Source organism: Boleophthalmus pectinirostris, unplaced genomic scaffold, assembly GCF_026225935.1.
Source record: "Boleophthalmus pectinirostris isolate CB_2022bp ecotype Guang Dong unplaced genomic scaffold, ASM2622593v1 HiC_scaffold_110, whole genome shotgun sequence".
Taxonomy (NCBI): domain Eukaryota; kingdom Metazoa; phylum Chordata; class Actinopteri; order Gobiiformes; family Gobiidae; genus Boleophthalmus; species Boleophthalmus pectinirostris.
This window is the reverse complement of record NW_026570995.1, coordinates 1,752-25,000: the sequence shown is the minus strand read 5'-3', so window position 1 is coordinate 25,000 and position 23,249 is coordinate 1,752. Positions and strand designations below refer to the sequence as shown.

The following is a 23,249-nucleotide window of genomic DNA, read 5'->3' as shown; positions in this document are numbered from 1 at the left end:
GATATAGATTTGATTAAAATTTGATTAACTGCACAGCCCAGCCCTAGCCTGATATAATTTCTGTTGCATGGTTAAGTTGTGTGGGAACACAGGCACACATTTGGTTAAAGACAGTAAACTCATCAGACTTGAGTGGCATCTGTAGTGTAAAGTCCATTGGTAATCAGTGCTGACTTACCACAAAGCCTCTTTAAGTGGAGACAGGAAGTGGTGAGTGATCTGCACACAAACCTTGGCCTGCTGCACAAACCAGCCGTGCACACAGCCAGACTCCAAGTGCACAGATATTTATAGATATAGGGAGGTGCACGCTGGCCTGATGCCACAACATTCAAGAGTCTAAAAAGCAAATAGGACTAACGAAGCTAAAGGTGGCAGCAGAGATTTGAACACTGGCTTTAAAATATTAAACTTTAGCTTGTACTTGAACTGTGGCAATGAATCGTGGTTGGGCAAACAGACAAATGCACAGTGCACACTACAGTAAATAGTTTAGGCCTAATGGAGTTGGTAGCTCTGCTCAGCAACTTCTGGACACCTCAGCACCGTCTCTGAGAAATGCCTCTCATTGAGCAGACTGGCAATGTGTGTGTGTTGAACAAAACACATGGACGAGGGCTGGGGATGTTTGCAAGAAACAAATAAGGACATTTTGGATTGTTTTTTTTTCTTATTAAAAAACAATCTTTCAATGTTCTAATGTTCTAAGTGCCATTTAACGCTAAATGAATAACCCAATTTATTCAACTGAAGTCTAAGCACTGCGCCAAACCACACACATCTCTCAAATTAAAAAGCACCAGGCTGACCACTGACAATTGGGTCTTAATTTGAATAAATACGATTAATTGCACAGCCTTAATATGGACACAGAATACAATAATAATGTACAGCAACACTATCTATAAATTATAAAACAAACTAAGACAATGTCAGTTGGAGATTCTCCACAAACAATAGTTCTCTTTGGTCACACTTATGTCCAGAAAAAAACATAGACTCACACGAGCAGCACGCGTCTACCTCCTGGTGCGGTGGGTCAGGGCCAGCACCTGTGTCTCCAGGACCAGGCCGACTAAACAGCCGCTCGGCCAGTTTTTGAATAACCGCCATGACACCTGCCTCAGAGTGTCAACAGCAATGCAGCATCTTCAGATCATCAAAGCCATGAGAGACTACAGCGTGTGTGGACACCAAATACACTTACTCTGTCCACACTATTGTTTCACCTAGAGCGGTGTGCAGCCTGGGCTGGGCCTTCCTTGCTCCTTCACATCCTGCTGCACTTCTTCCTGTGGGCCGCTTCTTAGCTCAGAATTCAGGCGCAACAACTACACATGTGTTTCTTGGGCATTATATGAGCTGGTCAATGCTTAATAGCAAGTTATAATAATATTTATAACTATTTCTTTAATAGTTGAATTTCTGGCCAGTTTGAACACTCACAAATATTGGAGTCCAATCGTAATGGTCATAGATGTCAGTAATGGTCAGTTTGGCAATAGTTAATACCATTGGCGAGCTTTTCATTCATAAAAACAAAACTGAATTCTCTATAGGGTTCTAAACATGTCACTCACTGCAGTAGTTCTCATAGACCTATAGAGAAGATTCTCTTTTTTATTATGTTACTATGAAGATTTTTGAGACTAGACTAAACTAGACTACATCTAAGTCTTCAAAGGAACACTGCATATTGATCCATTTGTACAATAGAACTACACAACTTATTTTCAGAAGCTTTTCTAATAGTTACAATATATTAACTATAGTGGCTTTTGCTGTTATATGCTGTCAGTCATAATTTATGGCAGTCTTCCATATGAATCTATAACTTAATGTTCAACTGGCCTCTTTATGCTTGTCTGCAAAAAGAACTGACACTACCACTCACCTGTAATGAATAAAGGTTTTACATAGCAGGTGTTAAGCGCAAACTAAAGTCTGACCCTTGCTGCAAAAGCCAGTGGCCTTGCTCCAGAAGTCACAGAGACAGGTTAAGGTTACCAAAGTGCTGCAGGCCCCTCTTCACACAGAGCCTCCAGCACCAACAAGTATCTGCCGTTCATTCACAGCCCCCTGTCCACCCTCTGCTCACTTCAGTGTCACTAATGTGGGCTTATGCATCAAACAACATCCAACCGGTTTATTTAAGGGCTTGAGAAGAACAAAGGGAAGCATGTCAAATATTAGTAAAGCAAACAATGTCCATCAGATCTAAAAAAACAATTACATGATGACATATGCACGCATCCTTATTCTAAATACCAGTTCTCACATGATATTCAAGAGACTCCTCAATTCCAAGTTTCTGCCTGAAGAGGATCACCCTGTGCATCATATGACCCTGTCCTGGTGCCTGTTGCCTTCTCTGATAACAACAACTCTCCTATATTCACTTACAGACAAATGCTCTCCACACTGCAACCTTTTAGATCCATATCTAGTCGAACAGTGCAAACGCTCCATAGTGTAGCAAGAAACTAGGATCTATGAGAATGGGAATAACTACTTCTAAAAATATATGTTCTTTTATGATAATAATAAAATAATTAGACCTTATGGCTCCAAAGAAACCTAAGACTGTTGTACAAGACTAACTTAACCCGCCTCCCTAGTAACTCTGATTATGGCCTAGGGCACAATCACGAGATATTCCACAGAAGTAACCAAGAAATTGAATAACCTTTCTCAGAACAAAAGCCGTGTCTGAGTTTGATGTGTTTTTAAGGATACATAAAAATAAGAAAAACTTTGACAACATGAAGCACTGGGCTAAGTTCTAAACTACCATATTATTTGATAACAGCAACAGGGTGTTACCTATTTAAGACGATGTTATGGCTGCTTGACATGACACCAATCCTACAGCTCAATAGCCTATCACGGCAGGTTAGGTGACTTTAATAAAGGGACTAGTCCTTATATTTGACTTGGGACAAGAGAAAAATGATTACTGGACATGCACATTGATGTGAGAAGTTGTACTTTTGGCGGTCACTGGCGAAAACAGGAAATGGCCAGTGATAGGGAAGATGATATACAGTATGTTATGTTAGAGCTGCAGCCGAGATGAGGGCTACTCACCACTCTCCATCTCATTGCCTTTCTTTGCGGTGGGCGTGTTGCCCATGATGGCAGTCTGGTGGCTGGGTCCCCGGGTTCGGCTTCACTTCTGTACAAGTCCTTATGTGATGCTGCAAAGCCAGCTATCTTAGCCTCTCGATCGCGAAGCTGACAGCAATCTACTAGCTAACAGCTATCATTATTGACTAAAGAGTAAATTCTTGCAGTTGTACTTTGAATTGGCTTGTGTAGAAAACCCCACCAATGCAAGAAGTCCTTAGCTAACACGAAGGATATTGGCTAGCCTGCTAGTTAGCACGACGGCTAACTATAAATGTGAATATCAGCTTGAAAAGATTTAGCTTCACAAAAGCCAAACAAAAATCGCTGGCACAAAAAGTCAGTAAATTAGCATGAATTCCCTCCGTGTGGTGTGCATTCAGGGTATAGTTCAAGGCAAGGTTTGGGGAGAGCTGATTTCCGTCTTTGTAGCGAGCTGCTAGCGTTAGCTCGTAGCGTCCTCGTAGTTGTTCTCTGGCCTGATCTACCCAGGTGCTATCTCAGTGCAGGAGGCCTTTAGTTGAAATCTGGATTTCAAAACAATAGCCCAACGACCCCGTCTCATTCGCTTTTGCTTAATCCAAATGGCTGTTTCTCCATCCGCCCTGCAGCAGTCGTCAAATGAGATATTTTTTGCCTAGGACCGACCATCTGATAGTCGATTCCTAAGATCAACAGACCCCTTCCATTAATCTTCAGACCGCAAGGGAAACTCCAGTCATGCATCCACAAGGCCCGCCTCCGAGCGCCTCTCATTGGGCAAAATATCCGATACTTGCGCGACATGGACCGTCATCCGAGCTCCCATTGGCTACGACTCAATATATCCAAGATTTGCATCCTGCGATTGGTCAGTCAAATAAGGCCCGCCTCTCAAGTACAGTATCAGTCAGCAAACGATAAACTGTATTTTCTATTTTAAAGATATCTCAGTCAAAAATTAACTCCCCATTTAAAATCCCACCCTGCTTGATATATTTTTCATTAATGAGTGCAATTATTTAAATCCAGTAGTGTAAAATAAAATAGCCCTGCCTTTATACAGCTACTTAATAGTGTAATATATTATTGACAAATTAGATCTTGTAAACTGTAAACATTATGATAAAAACAAGATGTATTAGTGGTTTGTTGGAACAGACTGAACAATTATTAATTTCATTTTGAATACAAAATTGCAACATAATCTATATGTTGTAAAAATTGATAAAGCCTGAAAAATGAAAAATTGAAATCCAATTTATTATTTAAATCCAGAACAGAAAAACACACATCAAAAACAGCTGAATACTGTCCTATTGCTTCAAAGCTGATTCATTATATTGCAATATTGCAACCCCTTTGCACAACAAAAGGAGAATAAAAGAAATGCAACACAACATTTTTGTCATGTTCCCCTTTAGCTGCACTGTCTTCCCTTCCCCAACAGAAAATACACGACCCGACCCTTGTAACAAAAGGACTTGTCATCTAGTGCAGCACCTACCACAGCGAGGTATTCATAAAGTGAAGTCCGGGTAACTGACTGAAATAAACTAGTGGCAGTTGTAAGGCAAAGGGATGTTTGTAACTTTACACTTAATGTCCATAGGCATTTTAGTAGGATTTGTGGTTGACTTGTCACCATAAACACAGGTGTCACTTCTACAAGCAGTCCATGGAGTTATCAGGAAGTATTCCCATGGGCGGTGCCTTTCCTGGGAGACAGGACGGTGGAAGCATCGAGTTCGATGATGGGTCAACATTTTCACAGTCTTCCATTCGCTCTGCAGTGCCCTCCCAGTTTATGTGAAATCTTGTAACACGTGGGTTTGAAGCCAAAATATTTCTCTGGAGCTTTAGGACAGACAAAAATAAATTATATTAGTATAAATAAATTGTGCAGGTGGAGAGTAATTTGAAGATATCAATCTCTCAATAAAAATATAATATAAACCAACCTGTGTGTAGTCTGGTTTGATTGGTGGATTTTCTCGGAGCTCAGGGTCGGTATATTCATTGTTGACATAATAACCAATACGAATAAACTCTTGTCCACGGTAAGTGCAGGTGATGAGAACCACAGTGACACCGACTGCATCACTCTCAGGGATTAATCCAGTGTTTGGAGCATCAGCCTGTTGTCAGAACCATCAGAAGAAAGAGTGTAAGTGCAAAAGAAGAAACATTAATGTAGGTTGAAAAAAGCCAAAACACTCAAGCTTGTGACATAAATACAAAGTTAAATGGTACGTCATAAAGACAAATATATAAGTAAATTTTAAGTGCAATTTACTCTCTCGATCCACTTGACAATGAAATAGTATAACAGACATATAAATCCACACCCATAATTTATATAACAATAATTTACAAATGTTGCCACATTTTAGTAAAAATGGATGGTAAATGCCAACTTTACTTTTATTATTGCCTTATTAAAAAATAATTTAATAAATACCTGAAAAACAAACATATGCCTCCCAGCGGGGACAGGGCCAACCAGCACCGAGTCAAGCACCTGGTCATATTCTTCACTCTCTGCTGAACCAACGTAGATAATCTTCCACTCCAAATCTGTAAAAAAAAAAGAAAAAAGTTAACAACATTAATTTTTTTCTTGTAAAGAATAGTAACCCAACTAGTACATTTATAAAGATATAAGGTTTAAGTCCATAAAAATTATAGGACACATTTTTCTTTGTTTAAATATTATTCGTGACATGGGAGGTAGAAAGAAAAACTAATAAACAAATATTCAAATCAAGAGGTTGCGGTTTCTAATCCACAAGACGGCATCATGACCAGGCTTTTGCTGTAGACGTGCGCACGTACAGAGGACTAAATTATGGAGCTAAATTATTTTAAAACGTGAAGACGTGAAGTTAGCATGGGAGCCTCTTGTTAGCAGTTAGCATTAAAATAACCAGGGTAATGTGTACCTTCTGGAAGATCCTCCATACACTCAAAGGTTATTTCAAACTGGAATGGGTTCCCAAAAGGACTCGGATTATCCAAGACGGCCACATTTAACACTTGGACCTTCGCCATTGTCTCTGGAGCGGTTAAAAAGTAGTGGCTAGCTTAATCCAAAACAAATCCAACACCAGATCCACGGGGATAGTTTTACAAGCAATATTCCAACACAATAAACTACATTAAGCCTATAACAACAGGTAGAGTGAGTTAGTATAAATATTTAAATAATCAAATAGTTATGAAAAAGGAATTAACGCAAAAAAAAAATCACACAATTTTAGTCATAAAGCTGTGTACATTTGTCTACTCTCCCGCCGCTTTGACAGTTCTACCCATGTTCCACCGCGCCAACGTCGCGCCGTGCGTCTGGCGTAGCTGCGTGCGTAAAAAACGTGATTTCTGTCGCCCTCCAGCGGTAGTGTTCAGAACTGCAGAGAAGAACAATGCGCCCTTTTCTTGGAGCGCGTTAGTGTAATCTGTAATTATAGTAAATAAAAGGATCTTTGTGTTTGAATACTGCTTAACTCTATTCTGATCTCTACTCCTTTTACCACGTCACTGAAAAATGTGTCACAATAAGATCATGCATCCTTTCTGTTTTTATTCTAAGTGTTCATATCATCCTTATTCAATCTCAGTTTATGAAACAAATGCATTGTAGTTTATCTTGATGAGAGTATAGTTAAAAAAAAAAAAAAAAAAAACATTATCTGACATACATTTAAATCAACCACTTGATATTTTCAGAGAATGGCATTAAATCTATCCAAGATGTGTTAGTCGCTCAAAACACCTTTAAATTGCATGCATTCTTTCCACGAGCAGGATCAGATCACCTCTCCAAAGTTCTAAGCTGTAATTTAGCCTGGAGTTGTCATCTGTTTGTCTTGATGAAGATGGAAATAACTTTAAAGCTATACAGTGGAACATTTCAAGCAAAGCAATTGCATCTATGAGACCAGCAGATGGTTGATCCTCCTCGAAATAAAAATGTGCACCTTTAAGTAATCTAAATCTGTTATGTCTATTTGAAAATCTTAGCTGCATAGGTTAGACCTACATAGGCTGTCTTGTCTTAAGTTTATAAAGCTCAGTGGGTGGTTTTCATCTGCTGAGAGCATGAAAACTTCAGACCCAATATTATACCAGTAAGCACCGAATATTTTCTGTTCCCTTTGGGTTTAGGGACGGATTATAGCCAGTGAACCAGCTGGCAGTCAAATTCATCCTTCAAAAATGTTAGGAATGTTGATATCCTCTCTTATATTTGGACCTCTGAAACCTGTTGGGGGCGCTGTTATAGCCTGTACCCCTGCTGTTGTAAGGTTTGCACCAGTGAGCAGCAGGTTGCTAGGTAAACGCTCTTTAGGGAGAGGAGTCAAACAGAAAGTGGGAGTAAGGCAGTAGGCTGGAGTAGTGCTTCATTATCTTCTTCTGTTCTTGTATTAAATAGACAGACGTTCAGTTCTTTCAGTGACATCAGGCATGAGTCATTTTAATACAGTACATTGCCGCTGGTTTGATAAGTTTTCAGGAGCAGCATAAGAGTTTGATCTGCCTGACTGAACCTACCACTCCTTATACAAAGGATCTTCTGTCTGTCTGCACGGCTGCAGGTAGATCACCGCTCTCAGGTAACATGAAACTGCGTCACGTGACCTATGGCGTTTTGAAGAGTATGCTTTTTGAAAAAAAAAAAAAACTGTTTTACATATTATACCAACGGGTGGTAGAGCAGCTGAGGATGTAGTCAGATGCGCAATGATCTCTTCAGGGCTTTTTGCGAGGAATTCAACTTGAGATGTAGTTTTTTCTTTGTGTGTTATTCGTTTTAGTTGGTGGAGGTGAAGCGGAAGCGACATGGTTGTTCAGGAATCAGCCCACTGGACGTTTCCCTTTTTGAACCAAACAACGGCGCTCTAGGGCTAAAAGGTGAGTGCACCTGTTGCGCTGTGGAATTATCTTAAAATCTATTATACTGGCTTTATTATAGTGGGATTATAAAGTATAACCTATAAGCAGTAGGCTCCAAACTAAGAAAATAAAGGTTTATATATTTTATAGCTTCTATTAGAGATTCAGACTTTACAAGTTTGTTATGAAAAAAATAGGGGGTGGCCTTGGCTAGTTTTGTGATTCAACACCAGGCTGTCTTATTCACTCTGACTCACAGTAAAACTTCTTCTAAAATCTTACTAGTAATATTTTTTGTTCCAGACGTTTCAATGAAAAGCTGTAAACCCATTCAACATTCAAGTAGTGATTGTTTGTTGAATTTGAGATGAGCCCAAGCTGATGCCATCCCAGTGCCTTTCTGCCCCTCCTAGTGCCTGTGTGGTGGCAGGTAGAGATGGCAGCGTGTCCGGATGTACTGCCCATACCGAGACTTGTGGTTGGGGGTGTAATGCTGCTGCTACTCAACAGTAATGCAGTGTGGGGTGAGTCACAAGCCATTTATCCACTTTTATTCTACGTTTCTGACCACGGCTACAGTCACACACACCACTGAACCCACTGATGAGAAATAAAAAGATTACGTAGCATTCCTGAAAGAGATACATGTTGGGACCTGTTAGTTTAAAAAAAAAAAAAACAAGACTGTTATCCAGATTACATTTAGAATATTAAACAATGGATTAGACCTTCTCTCTCCTGTTCATGGTTCCTGTAGTTGTTATCAGGTTGTACTTTTGCCCTTGGATAGTTTACTGTGGTAGAAGTAAATCATTCACTTGGAACTCCTCAGTGTGTGGTTTTAGTTTAATCAATAGGTCCCAAAAATCTAGAGAGGCAAAGCTAAACAGAAATCCTAAACATAGAATTGTTTGTTTTATTCATTTAGTTCATTCAGTTAAAAGCCTAAGCTATTTGCCTTTCAGATAAGTGAACTCCTGAGTCAGCACTCCTTAGCTACTTTGTTGTTTTGTTATCACACGGGTGCTCATAACTGATTTTGCAGTGTTGAGCACTTGCCAGCGTGCAAAGAGAACAAAAGGAAAAAACAACAATGCACGTACGTCAAGACACCATAGATGTTCTACTTCAAGTGCAAATGTTTTTTTTCCCTTTGTCATTAATGTTATCGAATAAGTTTCACAATATTTAGACCAAGTAAGAAAATATCTGACCAGATACCACCAGATCGAAACCATATCTACAACAGGACAATTCCTAAACTAGGGTTTGGTCTAAGCTAGAGCTAAACAAACCAGATTGATAAAATTATTACAACGTTTCTAAGATATAACCCAAAGGAGAACAAAACTGTGGATAAAATGGAAATAAAAAAACTTGCAGCCCAAATATCCCTCGAAAGAACTTACGTGTCACCTGTGGTACACGTGCCACAGTTTGAGAAACACTCATTTGGGCTATTTTGTTCTCGCATGACTGCTTTATAACATAACAGCTCAATATAAATTAGATCACACGCACATCTCACTAACACCCTGCCACACAGGAGTTTTTACTACCTTGTTATAACAGTGGTAGTTATGCACCATTTTATACTTTTTCTTCCAGGAAATTACACCCTGTTTAGATCTGAAACACGCTCAAATGGGACCAATAATGCAAGTACATCTTTCACTTTTTCATCTATATTATTTGATGGCTTATACTAAAATCCTTGTTGCTCTATTAGGGGCCCAACATTGCAGCCATTGTAGCCCCGACTGTGACCCTGGGACTTCTTGCCATAGTGCTGGGTGTAGTGGGATGGCTGTTCTGTGTGGTGAAGAAGAAGAGGCAGACTGAAGGTACTTACAGGCCCAGTGCAGAGGAGCAGTCTGGGGCCAAAAGTGTTGTGACTCCAGATGCACTGAAGCTACCCAAAGAGGAGAGACTCATTTGACATTTCATAGGACAATCTTTAAAGGACACGACAGGTTGAAGTTCTCCTGAAAGACTCCAAAGGTGGTTCTACAAAGTGCCTTTTTGAGCCAACTGAAGAAGAGGTATTCTTGTTCCCCCTCATTTCAACTTCCAATGACAATTTCATGTGTGTACTAAACGTACTTGGACTTATAAACAACAAGCAAGTGGAATGAAGACCTTTTTGGTACAAATTAACACATTTCAGTATTTTATTAGCTAAACGTGATTTCTTCTTTCTCTCTGTTTACCATGTTCCTGCACCTGTTTCTCAGCGTTAAGGACTTCTGCTGTATAATTACCTCACTTTCTTGAATAATTTACTACTGAGTCTAATGCATCTTATGATGTAAAACGTTGATTGTAGATATGGACTTCATTTAAAATGAGGCCACACTGAATAATAGAAGACAAGCAATTGTTTACACTTCAAGTATTGTCTCCAAACATTTCTATTTGATAAAGTTATTTATCTGATTAGCACTGCAGTGCCTATGCCTTATCTAATCAAGTAAAATTGTACTTCTATGTAAAATTTATTTATGCTTTATTTGAAATAAACAGACATAATAATATTTTTAATCGACTCAGGACTGTATTTAGGTTTCATATAAACATGTTTGCCTCCCTTTTATCCCAATAGAACAATGAAGTATGTATAGGCTTGTTACCACTAAAAGATATAAAAGTAATTCAATAATGAAAAGCATATCCATTGTAATGGCTGATTCAGTCACATAATACAGTATAAGGCAAAAACTATTAGTACAAAAAAGACACAAAAAACACAAAGGCCTTCAAATCATATTTAATGTTTCTCCAATAACAAGGCTCCAGTTATAATGACTTGCTTTTTTGTTCGACAAGGCAATGACAGGACAAAGGATGTTGATGATCAGTGCATTCACAGCATACAAAAACACTACCAGATTACACTAACGTCTAACACTAGAGCAATAGTGATCTAGATGCTTCTTCTCTCAGTGTGCGATGGACCGTTCCATTTCATGATGATGGGGGGATGATGATGGAGAGCTGGATGGGCATAATAAGATTTGGCAGCGGGCTTGGATGATAAACTTATGCGACCTCTTCCTCTCCTTCCTCCTCAAACTCACCCTCCTCGGCGGTGGCATCCTGGTATTGCTGGTATTCGGACACCAAGTCATTCATGTTGCTCTCAGCCTCAGTGAACTCCATCTCATCCATACCTTCACCTGTGTACCAGTGGAGAAAAGCCTTACGACGGAACATTGCAGTGAACTGTTCGGAGATGCGCTTGAACAGCTCCTGGATGGCTGTGCTATTGCCAATGAAAGTGGCGGCCATTTTGAGGCCACGTGGGGGGATGTCGCATACGGCGGTCTTCACATTATTGGGGATCCACTCCACAAAGTAGCTGCTGTTCTTGTTCTGTACATTCAACATTTGCTCATCCACTTCTTTCATAGACATGCGGCCACGGAACACTGCCGCCACGGTGAGGTACCGTCCGTGGCGTGGATCGCAAGCCGCCATCATATTCTTGGCATCAAACATTTGCTGGGTGAGCTCAGGCACGGAGAGGGAGCGGTACTGCTGGCTCCCCCTGCTGGTCAGAGGAGCAAATCCAGGCATGAAGAAGTGCAGACGTGGGAAGGGCACCATGTTGACGGCGAGCTTGCGGAGATCGGCGTTCAGTTGCCCTGGGAAACGGAGACATGTGGTGACCCCGCTCATTGTGGCTGACACCAAGTGGTTGAGATCTCCATAAGTGGGGGTGGTGAGTTTGAGGGTACGGAAGCAAATGTCATACAGAGCTTCATTGTCAATACAGTAGGTTTCGTCGGTGTTTTCGACCAACTGGTGCACAGAGAGAGTGGCGTTGTAGGGCTCCACCACCGTGTCAGACACCTTGGGGGAAGGCACTACGCTAAAGGTGTTCATGATGCGATCGGGGTACTCCTCACGGATCTTGCTGATGAGAAGTGTACCCATACCCGACCCAGTGCCTCCACCCAGAGAGTGGGTCATCTGGAAACCCTGCAGGCAGTCGCAGCTCTCCGCCTCCTTCCTCACCACATCCAGGACTGAGTCTACCAGCTCAGCTCCTTCAGTGTAATGCCCCTTGGCCCAGTTGTTACCAGCACCGCTCTGACCTGGTTAGCAAGAATGAGACAATGGAGTTAACATAAACATAAATGAGATCATTTGCACATATTATTATCTTTCAATTTATCTTTTATGATGATTTTCATGCAGAAACATATTATGATTGGAGTGTGGAGACAGGATCATATAAGTGCAAGATCTGAACCAGTAACTCACTGACACCACTGTAACCTAATTTGCAATTTAAATATTTCTGTATTAGACTTACGGTATGTATTTTAATTTTACCAGTGAACTTTAACTGTATTTCATTCTAATCTGGATATCCTAATTCTACTTACCAAAGACAAAGTTATCAGGTCTGAAGATCTGCCCAAATGGACCAGACCTGACTGAGTCCATGGTACCGGGCTCCAGATCGACCAGGATGGCACGGGGCACATATTTCCCACCTGAGAGCAAAACAATGTAAAAATCTTTCAACGAACAGTGAAATGATGGGGGATGGTCCATGGCCCTTCACCTGTGGCCTCGTTGTAGTACACGTTGATCCGGTCTAGCTGCAGATCGCTGTCGCCATGGTAAGTGCCGGTGGGATCGATGCCATGTTCATCACTGATCACCTCCCAGAACTGAAAAAGAGCAAAAAGGTGTGGGTCAGTACATGTTATTACAGTGGAAAAGACCAAAAGACCAGCATTTGACACAATCACAATATCCTATTTTTATCCAGGCAAAGCTATTTAATCCCTGGGTTAAAAGCAGGGTATAAGTGGACTTTATTAGATTGAAACAGATCTCAGGATTAAACAGATAGCAGTAGTCTGAAAGGTGAACGAGTACACCCTTGTTAGACGTGTTTGAAATGTTGATATGAAAAAAACAATGGGGTTACATCATGATTAAAAAATGCGTGACGTGATGATCCAAAATCGCAGGGTTAAAATGGGTGTGTAAGGCTCTTTAATGGAAATAGGTCACACGGTTGGCTAAATGTGGGGGAGGGGAGAGATGCCGCCTCGGTCTCAATAAGGTTGCATTTTCATTCATTCTTTCGAAGGATACTTCTAGTAGCCTGTGCCTTGTTCCCACCTTGCAATAAGTAATAGCCTATATCAAATAAATATAAACCAGATGTTGATGTTGCACGTTTTTGTTTGTTACGTAACTATGCAAATAAGCGTGGGTTGTGCAAGTGTTGGGCATTTAAAACACGGTCGTTTGAATTCTAGGTTGAAAGACATAAATTAAGATAAAATAAACTAAGGATAAACTAAGATATTAGTTAAGGAGCGTTTAAGAAAGCGTCATTAACTTCATCTTTGGTCCCTTCCAGAAAAATCTTCGATGATGAGACGCACTTCCTAATGAAAGCCGGCACACGTCTCTCCATAATATTACTTTCAAGACATCTAAAAATGCACACAAAAACATGAATTACCTTGGCTCCAATCTGGTTTCCGCACTGGCCGGCTTGCAAATGCACAATCTCGCGCATTTTGGACGCAGATACGGGCGAGCGAGGAGGACAGAGAGGCTTGTGCTGCGGAGATGGGGGATGAGAGAATCACAGGAAAGTGGCTGCTCCTTGCGGTGGATCGGTCCCGGATTTGGTCGCGCCGCCTCTCGCTCCGTTTACTTGGCTGAAGCGGTGGCGCTACCTGACGTCATCGCCATGGCAACCACAGAGCGGAGGAGAGAGAGGGGAGGGACCACGTGCAGGGTGAGCGCAGAGGAACGAGGAAAGGATGCGAGAAAGGTGTCATCGTCTACAGGCCATCATTATCATCGTCATCATCAAGGTACTCGGCGTACTTAAAGTGCAGTATCCACACCCCAGCCTGAGGCAAACACGGCTCTACTAGCACCACGAGCGTTTTGGCGCGAAGCCATTTAAGCTACTGAGGTTAAATGTCATAGAGCCGCACAGGGTCAGGGGTAACATTATGTTCAATCCCTATTCCCTAGCTTCAAATTAATTGCATTATTAGTGCACTACTTTCATTCCGAACATACCGTAGAAAGATCTGAACTGCTTATCAATAACATAATAGGTAAAGCCACAACGTGTAACTTTTTCGCCAAAAAACGACCTAGATTAAAGCATGTTTAGATGTATTCACAGAGAATGTTTCAAAGTGTAGATTTAACTTTCAATTTCATTATTTAGGCAACTTTTCCTTTCCATTAACTTTAGACATTAATGTCACTGAACAACTGTGAATTACCCCTTTATTACTCTTTAGTCAATGTTTCGTAATGTTTAATTTAATAATTAATGAATTACCTAAAGTCGCCAGTTTGCTGTGACATCAGATAGACATTTGGAATGTGCCGCTGATAAGTGACTCTTCTCTCCTCAGATCTCCTGACTTTTCTATATTTATCCCCTGCACACCCACTTTTGCAGCTGTTTTTTTAACAACTGCTATTTGAGCTATTTCAGTTTTCCAAATGTGTGTACTGTATATGGTTGATAAAAATGACCAAATTAAGGGCAATATATACATTATTTTAAACCGTTTTGGGGGTTGCAGAATCAAGAATGAACAAAACAAAATCAAAACAATCACTGCACAACCTCATCTATTTAATGTGTAATTATTTATGTAATAGATAATTAGGTTAGACAGTCGGGTAACTGTCATAAACGTGTTTTACTGGTTTAGAGGATCAACAGAGAAGAGTGCTGAAATCTACCATACATTGCTTTTCATTTAACAATACTATATGTTTAATTTGGTTTCAGATTACAAAATATATGATTTTGTTTTGCTTAGTTTAGTTTAGTGTAGTTTTAAAAGTACATCCTTGTGCCTATCCTGACTGATTGCATTCCAAACATGCTGCAAGTTAACAGCAGGTTTAAAGTTATCTAGCAACTGGCCAATGAGCTTTGATTTCCTGTTTCCCAGTCGGGGCTCATGTGCTGTTTGTCACAGTCCTGCATGCGTTACTCCCATAGAAGACATGCCCAGGGAAACCAGCACTTTATTACAGAGACAATAGGGCAGCTGTGAGGAAACGGGCTGATGAATGAGGGGATAAGACTCGAGCGACTTAACATTTGTTTGTTTGGTTTTGTTTTGGATCATGTCACTTCCAGAGGAGGACCTTACTTGCCCGGTCTGCTGTGACATCTTCACTGACCCTGTCCTCTTGTCATGCAGCCACAGCTTCTGCAGGATCTGCCTCAAACGCTGCTGGGAAACGGGCATGCGAGAATGCCCCGTGTGCCGCAAGAAGGCGCCCAAAACCTGCCCTCCATCGAACCTGGCTTTAAAAAATGTTTGTGAAGCTGTAGTTGAAGCGAAGAGGAAATCTATAGTAGTGGAAGATCTCACTGTTTGCTGTCTGCATGGGGAGAAATTGAAACTATTTTGCTTAGTGGATAAACAGCCAATTTGTGTTGTCTGCCAGTCTTCAAAACTCCACAAAACGCATGATTGCTCACCCATAGAAGAAGCTGTGCTGGATTGCAAGGTAAGGAGTATTAAAATAACAAGTGCACTGTGAAAAAATGCCCAACTGTTCTGTAAGGTAACACCTAATGGTAGAATGCTGCTCCACTAGTCCACCAAGGCATCCACTCCTCTCTCTCTATGCTAAAGTTACATTATGATATGTTATGTTATGGCTTAATTGCTACGTTGTTGTTTTTTCTAGGATGAACTTTCTATTTCCCTCAAAAGCCTGCAAGATAAATTGGAAGAACTCAAACGGATACATAGGACATCTGCTGACTTGTTTTCGCACATCAAGGTACAAACTGATTTAACCAGCTTCGATGAAACTGAAAGTAGTTTACATCAGTTATCTTTGTTATTATTTTAGAGTCAGTCCACGGATGCCCAGAAAGTTATCAAAAGTCAATTTGAAGAACTGCATCAAATCCTAAAACAGGAAGAAATGGTCAGATTAGCAGCGGTTAAAAAAGAGGAACAAGAAAAAATCGCAAGAATGAAAGACAAAACACGAGAGCTGTCAGCTGAAGTGCTGTGCCTCTCCGAAACAATAGCCCTGATACAGAGGGAACTGAAAGAAGAGGATATGGTTTTGCTAAAAGTAAGTATGTGGCAACTGATTTAAGTAGTTCTTTAAAACTGTGTTTAATATTTTGTGCATCTCATCCAAATTCTGTTTTGTTTTCAGAATTTTAAGGAGACTCATGACATGTAAGCAATGGGCATTTTTATTTGACATTTGTGTACAAAACCGTGATAGTACCTCAATAGTATAGTTATAATAGTTCACATGAGTAGTACTGTTGAATGTATTTTGCATTTATTTATTACATTTATTTATTTATTTTTTTAACTTTTTTACCGTTACAGTGCTCAAAAACCTGATTCAACTAAACTAATTAACTTTTAACTTAACTAACAGTTAACACAAAATAACTATATCTACTAGTTACATTAATTGTGTTTTGTTGTTGGAAAGCAACAGAATTATTGTGATTATCGCAGTGCTGTCAAGTTATGACTTATTTACTCATATATAAATAGTTTCCAAGGGAAATTTGAAGTGTAACAACAGAACCAAAAAATAAGCTCTAAAATCCTCTTGATAGGTACAATTTATAGTTATTACTATTAACACTACTACTACTTTTTTTTTATTTGAGAAACTTTCTTTGACTTAGACTTAGAGACTTAGAGACATAGAATTAGACAAACTTTACTGATCCACAGGGGAAATTATTTGGACACAGTAGCTCATACATCACACTACCACTGATCAAACTTTCCTGTTGTGTCAACAGGAGCAAAAGCATACCCCTGGGTTCGGACATGACAGGCGCCCTCATAGATGTAACCAAGCATCTGTGTAACCTCAAATACAGAGTATGGGAGAAAATGCAGGACCACATAGACTATAGTAAGTAGCTTTGGCATTGACTTTCATTGTATTACGCACTTAAAGATTTCATTCCTTTGGTGTGTCTGACTTCCTGTGTTTTTTTAGCTCCAGTGACATTGGACCCAAACACTGCCCACCCTTGCCTCATCCTGTCCGACGATCTCACTTCCCTTCACTACTCTCGCCAGCCCCTCTCTTGTCCAGACAACCCCGAACGCTTCCACATGAGTGCCGAGGTAGTGGGCATGTCCTTGCTCGGGTCAGGAAGTCACCACTGGACTGTAGAAACAGAATCCAATCAGGACTGGCTTCTGGGAGTGGCGTCTTTGTCCGTACCGAGGAATTGTGAGGTCTTGGCACGTCCTGAGAATGGATTTTGGACGTTGTGTTTCAGGGATGGAGAATTTCTGGCTATGACCTCACCTCCAGTCTCCTTGACACTGTCCAACATTCCCAAGCAAATCAAGGTGGAACTAGACTACAATAAGGGAGTGGTGTCTTTTTATGATGCTGGAGATGATATGCTTATATATGCCTTTACAGACACTTTTAAAGAAGCGTTGCTTCCATATTTTTACACTCAAAGCAGTCACCCTTTGAGGATAATGCCACAGAAGGTACTTGTGACAATGTTACGCCACTGACCAATTTGTGTATTATTATGCAACTAAACATGCTTAATATAATGCCTTGAGGTGGTGAAATGTATAATTAGGGAGCGTCAGTTATAGTTTTAAGACAAGGCAATAAAAACACAGTATGACCATATGGGCTTATAACAGGGCGGATGCTGTGAGCTATAAACACTAATGAAGAATGTACTAGTATAAACACAATAATGAGATCTTATAAAATAATACATTTGTATAGCAGCAGATGTTTAAAATATTTTTACTGTGTATCAAATGCATTTATTTTCTGTATGAGCCTATTGCACTGGTTTTATGCACTGCACGAGCCATATGTTCATGGATATATCAGGGTTTTATACTGTACTTTTACTTAAAAAATTATGAATTCTTTATAATATAAAAGTACAAAACTGTGTTTGTTTTTACACTGTTTAAGAAGACCTTAGCTCAAAGTCAACAAATGCCTGGGTAGAAGTATTTTTAGGTCTAATAGAAGACCAAAAATTACCCATCCTCAAACAAGATGAAAAAAAGAATAGGAAGTAAATGCTTTAGTGATGTGTGTGCACATGATGGCGCCAAAGATCAGAAAATAGAAACCGCCTCGCTGTAAGAGACCACGCACATGTGCTGCTGTGTCGTTGCAATGATCTGAGTTTATTCCTTTCTAAGTAGAACATTTTTAAAAAGATGAATAAACGAAGGGACACAATGTTGTAGATATTATAATGCATATTTAATTATGCAAATCAGTGCTATGTTCTAAATATTAGTGTCTATAGTACAGCACTATACAGAATAGTATAGATCTGATCTCAGAAGCTAACCACAGTTGGGCTACTAGTACTCGGATGGGAGACTGCTGGGAATACCAGGTGCCACAGCGGGACAGCAGTGACTAGTGCAAACTAGTTTTGTGGCCTCAGGCAAGACACTTCACCCACATTACCTGGTATGTGTGCTGTGTGAGTATTTGATTTGTGGTGCATGCGGGGCTGATTGCACAGATTGGCACCCTTGCCTCCAAAAGTCTGCCCCAGGACAGTGACTACAACATAAACTTACCACCACTGAGTGTGTGGTGAATGAATAAAGCTCAAAATAGGAAATGCAACTTTAAGTATGTCAAAAAAAAATTGCTAACTAATGGATTATTATAGTATAGCATGTTTATTCTGGCTACTGTTTTATGGATGTGACAACCTGTTGCCACTAGATGGAGTCACGAGTCATGCTCCAAAATACACATCTAGAATTTTCAGTGCTTAAATATAATACACTCATGCTCAAGTTTAAAGTGATGCTCTATGCTTGATTGTTTTGTGCCTTTTGAGTTTCATTATTCTTTGGTTCACAGCAGGAGCAGAACCTCTTCACACAGTTGTCAGGTAGAAAAGGCACTTTCTCCAGGCGTGATAAGTAAACCAGGGGCTGTATTGTACTGCTAATATTGAGAAAAGCAAAACCCACTGGCTGCACATAGCAACGGAAAACATCTGGAGTGTAGTAATCTTCAAATGGGAACATAGCCACAGGGGGAAGATAGTTACAAATGATAATGCATAAAATGGAAAGAACTATTTTAAAAGCTCTTCTTTTCATCGGATGCATGTCGTCTTTACCAGCGCCACGTGATTTCTTCAGGGCGTGAAGAATGCAAGCGTTACATAAGATCATCCAGGTAAAAGTGGCTAAGATTTCACCTGTAAATACCTTTTCAAAATTAGGCAAGCCACCAACTGTTTTAGCAGCTGAGTATGCAAAGGTTAACAAAAACACAATTACTGTAAGAACAGCCCTGTACATCATTGGTTTTAGCTGACCAAAAAAAACTGGAAAGACAACAGCGAGAAAGCGATCCAGACATATACAAGACAGGAAAAGTGGCCCGCTAGTGTCTTTTACACCATAGGCAAACTTGATAGAAGACCAAACTTCTTTACTATGCCAAAGGTAAAAGTTGAGAAAACTTATAGGAGGGACTATGCCAAAATATGCATCCAAAAAAGCTAGACAACCCAGGAAAATGTCAGATGTTGAGGGCTCTTTGCGGTTTTGAATGAGAACACAGATGACCAAGATGTTTGCAGGGATTCCTATAACAACATTGAAAACTTGGAGAGTGAGATCAAACAGGATGCCCTCCACTTGGTGCTCGCAGCCTTCAAAGACACTGAATTTGGTTGTGATGTTCGGGTCAGAGGTGGCGTTCACAGGCCAAGAAGTGGAGTTGGAGAGAGAAAGCTCTGATGCCATGTTTTTCTATAAATAGAGGAAAATACAGGATTAGACTTACACTTTAAATGTATTGATCCAAAAGGGAAATTATTTGGACACAGTAATTCATGATATATTATAATAACAAAGAGCAAAAATATAAATGGCAACAATAAATTCAAAATAAATAGCAAAAAAAGCAGGGGACTGGTAAATAGGGCATAATTTTAAAGTTTAAAATTATGTTTTAAAACTGAAGAGTTCAAAACAAGAAAAGTAATTGCTTTTTAAATTATATTTATTTTTTTGTGAGCCACTTAGACTTGAAATGTATCATCCTTGAAGTATTATGAAATAAAAAAATATTGGAAAGGGACACTTTTACAATTCTATGAAATCTTCAGTTGGAACTCAAGGCCAAAAAGAGTTACAGAAATACAGTGAGTGGTGTTTAAGGAACAATTTCTGGGTTGCAATTTCAGTTATTTTTTTCATTAAATGAATTCTAAAAGCATATCTGCGTTACCTGAAACCTATGATATGATGCTTAAAGGTGCATTGTGTAGCGTTTCTGGTGGAGAGTCTGCCACGTCGTGTCTACATGGAGATACTATTGCTTTGCCTGAAATGTTCAACAATGTAGCATGATACTGTATTTATATGCTTAAAGTGTCCATGCGTTTTTACAGTGAGTACAATCTGACATGTAACTTGTCTTGGTGGTGTCATCTACTTGTCTCCATGGAAATAAATGCTTTTAATGCCTTGCTGTGCAATTTTCTTGGCAAAGCAAAAAACATCTTCATGGAAACTGTTACCTAGTGCACAATGAATAATGTTGGTCACATTAAGAATGAAACAGAAAATGTATCAGGCTGAGAAAAAAATGATCCTAATCACACATTTGGTATCCTGTGATTATGATTTGGGTGCACAGTTATAATTGTATGTTTGTGTTTTGATTGTGATTTCTTTTCCGATTAGGCACTAGCACTTATTATTAAGGGACACAGAGCGGTCAATCCAATTTTATCATGTTTTTTAGTCATACGCATTTATCATTCAAAATATATAAAACCATGTGGCCTATCATTATGTGTTAAAACCACCAGCTTAATGTGTATCTTTACTCTCTCAGAATGACCCCATGTCCATTACAACTGTTTATGTTTTGAACTTTGTCACCATAGAAACTACAGACAGGCAAAACCCAGGATGAGCTTCAGTTTGGGAAATACTGTGGCCCTGTTATCTGATATTGATAAATCTTCTTAAACCATTACGCAATCACTTTTACTCTTCTAAATTTTAACTGCAATATTGATACTTTGCAGGAGATGTCATCAACATTCTGGGGGGTTGTGATGCTAACTGTAGACACTGCTCTCCCGTTTCTAAAGCTACACTTTAATCTGAACAGGTGAGATTATTGTTACTTAAACAAGACTCTTACACTTAAAATTATAGTCATCAGCTAGCTAGCAGTTTCTTAGTCACTCTCACCAGTTCTGTTGAAAATCAAACACCGAAACAGGACCATGGATGCTCATATTGATCACAATCTCCTGAAAATGTGCTGTTTAATAACATTTTTCTTGGCTAAAAACTTTTTTGTTTGGAAATGTATGCATTGTGTCACCATGGCAACTGATGCAGATTCCGTCAATAGATATACATGTAGAAACCTCCCAGCGTGATGTCTCTGCAAAGTATCAATGGAGAAAATCTTTGCTACTCGCTTCACCGGTCAGTGGCCACAATTTCATACCTGACAGATGTCTCCTCCATATTGTTTTTTATTAGTCTTTCCATTTTTAACCATGACCAGTCCCAGCAGAATCAAACTACATTTCCCAAAGTGCCAAAAACACATTTAAAAACACAGTGAGGGCATTGTCCCGAGGCTGTTTTCGAGTTGTTATTGTTTAGGTCTACAGGGACCTGTAATTCACTTATGGGAGCAGGGCCACTAGCACGTCCCTCTCTCTGCAGCATAAAAGGCCAGCGATTGTCAGATTAAAATGGCAAAGTCACCACGAAGAGCAGGGATTAACTTTGGGAAGGTCAGGTGGAATGTGGATATTTTTAGATTTCTAAAAAAGTTGGTTTTGCTGCATTTGGCAGGATTAAAGTTTGATTCAATGGCTACTGACGATTAAAGTTAATAGAATTGCTCGTTTACCAGTCACAGTTTTCGGTTGTCTTTTACTGACGGCATTTTAATTTCTTTAGACTGTTCAAAAGATTTTGACCTATTAATTGCAACACTCTTCATTATTCATCACTGTAAAACTCGTGGCTAGAATAAACGATTATATTGGTTGGATTGGTTTCTTTTTGTAATTAGGAATAACTTTGACCTTGGCTTTGTAATTTGTTACCATGCTGCTGCTACTGTCTGGACTTGTGTTTCTCACCTCTTGCTCTCCGCTGGGACCAATCACATTTAAACGCTCTTCTCCCTGGAGACAATGGATTTGAAATGGATAGTGCACAACAACTGGACATAGAGCAATTATCAAAAAGACATTTAACATATGATGCAACACTTAAAAGCTAAAAATGACTTGTTTGTTTATTGGCTGTCCGTTATTCAATGGTGTACCTTGTGCCCTTTTTGTATTGTTTTGTCTATGTAAACATGTGCCCCCAACTTTATAAATGGACTAGTGCTGATTTGTTGCAAAAATGCTCTATATATTCCTTGATACTTAATTTAAATTAAAAAACATATGCTATTGTTGTTTACTTACAGACTTACCGAATTACACTACAGGCCAGAAGTGGATTAATAAATGCATCAAATTTCATGAAAGTTTAAATATTTAATTTTAAATGTTCTGAATATGCAATAAACTGTACTTGTGTTACATTTTCATTCGAACTCAAATAGAATTTTCCATAGTAGTTGAATTACCAAGTTATATTTGGAAGAAACACATATGAAATATTAATTTGTTTGCAAAATTATATTAAAACAAATTGCTTATGAAAAGCCAATGAGCAATAAGCTATCAACTGTGTATGTGCAATGTAATAATGGCAGTAATACAACTCTATCCCCGATTCAAATCAACCATATTACTATACTTAATTAAAAACAAATGTTATGGATCAAAACCAATACATTATTTCAATGATATAAAAATCACTTACCACAGATGAATGGTGTGTGCCGCTGTTTTGAACAGTAGTTGTCAGTAGACGCTTTATAACTTTGATGCAGTTTTGAGAAGGGGAGGATCTTAAATCTTTCTTTAGGGAAATGTACGCCGAAAAGAGCAGATACTGCCCAGTACTGCAGAATAAAGAAACTTATTGATTCAGTCTAAAGTCCTATTTGAGTACAAGAATTTATCTCTGTAAATGCCACTTTAGGGTAAATTGGGCCTTCTTTGTTGATGGTCCCAGACAAAACAACAAGCTCCGACATATCACATTTTGGCCTTTTCAAGTCCAGTTTTGCAAACAGTATATAGATTTCTGTTA

General features: G+C 39.4%; 5 protein-coding genes across 6 annotated transcripts; 2 read left to right on the top strand and 3 right to left on the bottom strand.

The window, feature by feature from the left end:
- Positions 1–4,347: 4,347 nt before the first annotated feature.
- On the bottom strand, positions 4,348–6,427 carry LOC110166299 (histone chaperone asf1b-B). The gene is made up of 4 exons (XM_055147824.1): positions 6,048–6,427; positions 5,567–5,682; positions 5,067–5,243; positions 4,348–4,962 (listed from the first exon to the last, which is right to left on the bottom strand). The coding sequence occupies exons 1-4, from the start codon at positions 6,154–6,156 to the stop codon at positions 4,771–4,773; spliced, it is 594 nt and encodes a 197-aa protein (XP_055003799.1). The 5' UTR covers positions 6,157–6,427; the 3' UTR covers positions 4,348–4,770.
- A 1,032-nt stretch (positions 6,428–7,459) lies between these two features.
- Positions 7,460–10,539, top strand: crb3a (crumbs homolog 3a). 2 transcript variants are annotated; one of them, XM_020931546.2, is made up of 5 exons: positions 7,460–7,718; positions 7,920–8,016; positions 8,302–8,522; positions 9,607–9,656; positions 9,728–10,539. In XM_020931546.2, exons 3-5 carry the CDS (start codon positions 8,435–8,437, stop codon positions 9,935–9,937), a joined length of 348 nt encoding a protein of 115 aa, XP_020787205.1. In that variant the 5' UTR covers positions 7,460–7,718; positions 7,920–8,016; positions 8,302–8,434; the 3' UTR covers positions 9,938–10,539. The 2 variants fall into 2 exon arrangements, with proteins under 2 accessions (XP_020787205.1, XP_020787214.1); XM_020931555.2 differs by lacking the exon at positions 7,460–7,718 and having other exon boundaries at positions 7,817–8,016.
- Positions 10,540–10,750: 211 nt separating this feature from the next.
- On the bottom strand, positions 10,751–13,747 carry LOC110166266 (tubulin beta-4B chain-like). Its single transcript, XM_020931498.2, has 4 exons — positions 13,490–13,747; positions 12,572–12,680; positions 12,390–12,500; positions 10,751–12,095 (listed from the first exon to the last, which is right to left on the bottom strand). The coding sequence occupies exons 1-4, from the start codon at positions 13,544–13,546 to the stop codon at positions 11,038–11,040; spliced, it is 1,335 nt and encodes a 444-aa protein (XP_020787157.1). The 5' UTR covers positions 13,547–13,747; the 3' UTR covers positions 10,751–11,037.
- Positions 13,748–14,985: 1,238 nt separating this feature from the next.
- Positions 14,986–18,226, top strand: LOC110166256 (nuclear factor 7, brain-like). The gene is made up of 6 exons (XM_020931487.2): positions 14,986–15,531; positions 15,715–15,810; positions 15,883–16,113; positions 16,201–16,223; positions 16,814–16,929; positions 17,017–18,226. Exons 1-6 carry the CDS (start codon positions 15,142–15,144, stop codon positions 17,553–17,555), a joined length of 1,395 nt encoding a protein of 464 aa, XP_020787146.2. The 5' UTR covers positions 14,986–15,141; the 3' UTR covers positions 17,556–18,226.
- Positions 18,227–18,848: 622 nt separating this feature from the next.
- LOC110169979 (psychosine receptor-like) lies at positions 18,849–23,001 on the bottom strand. The gene is made up of 3 exons (XM_020935592.2): positions 22,917–23,001; positions 22,178–22,222; positions 18,849–19,805 (listed from the first exon to the last, which is right to left on the bottom strand). The coding sequence occupies exon 3, from the start codon at positions 19,797–19,799 to the stop codon at positions 18,849–18,851; it is 951 nt and encodes a 316-aa protein (XP_020791251.1). The 5' UTR covers positions 19,800–19,805; positions 22,178–22,222; positions 22,917–23,001.
- Positions 23,002–23,249: the final 248 nt, after the last annotated feature.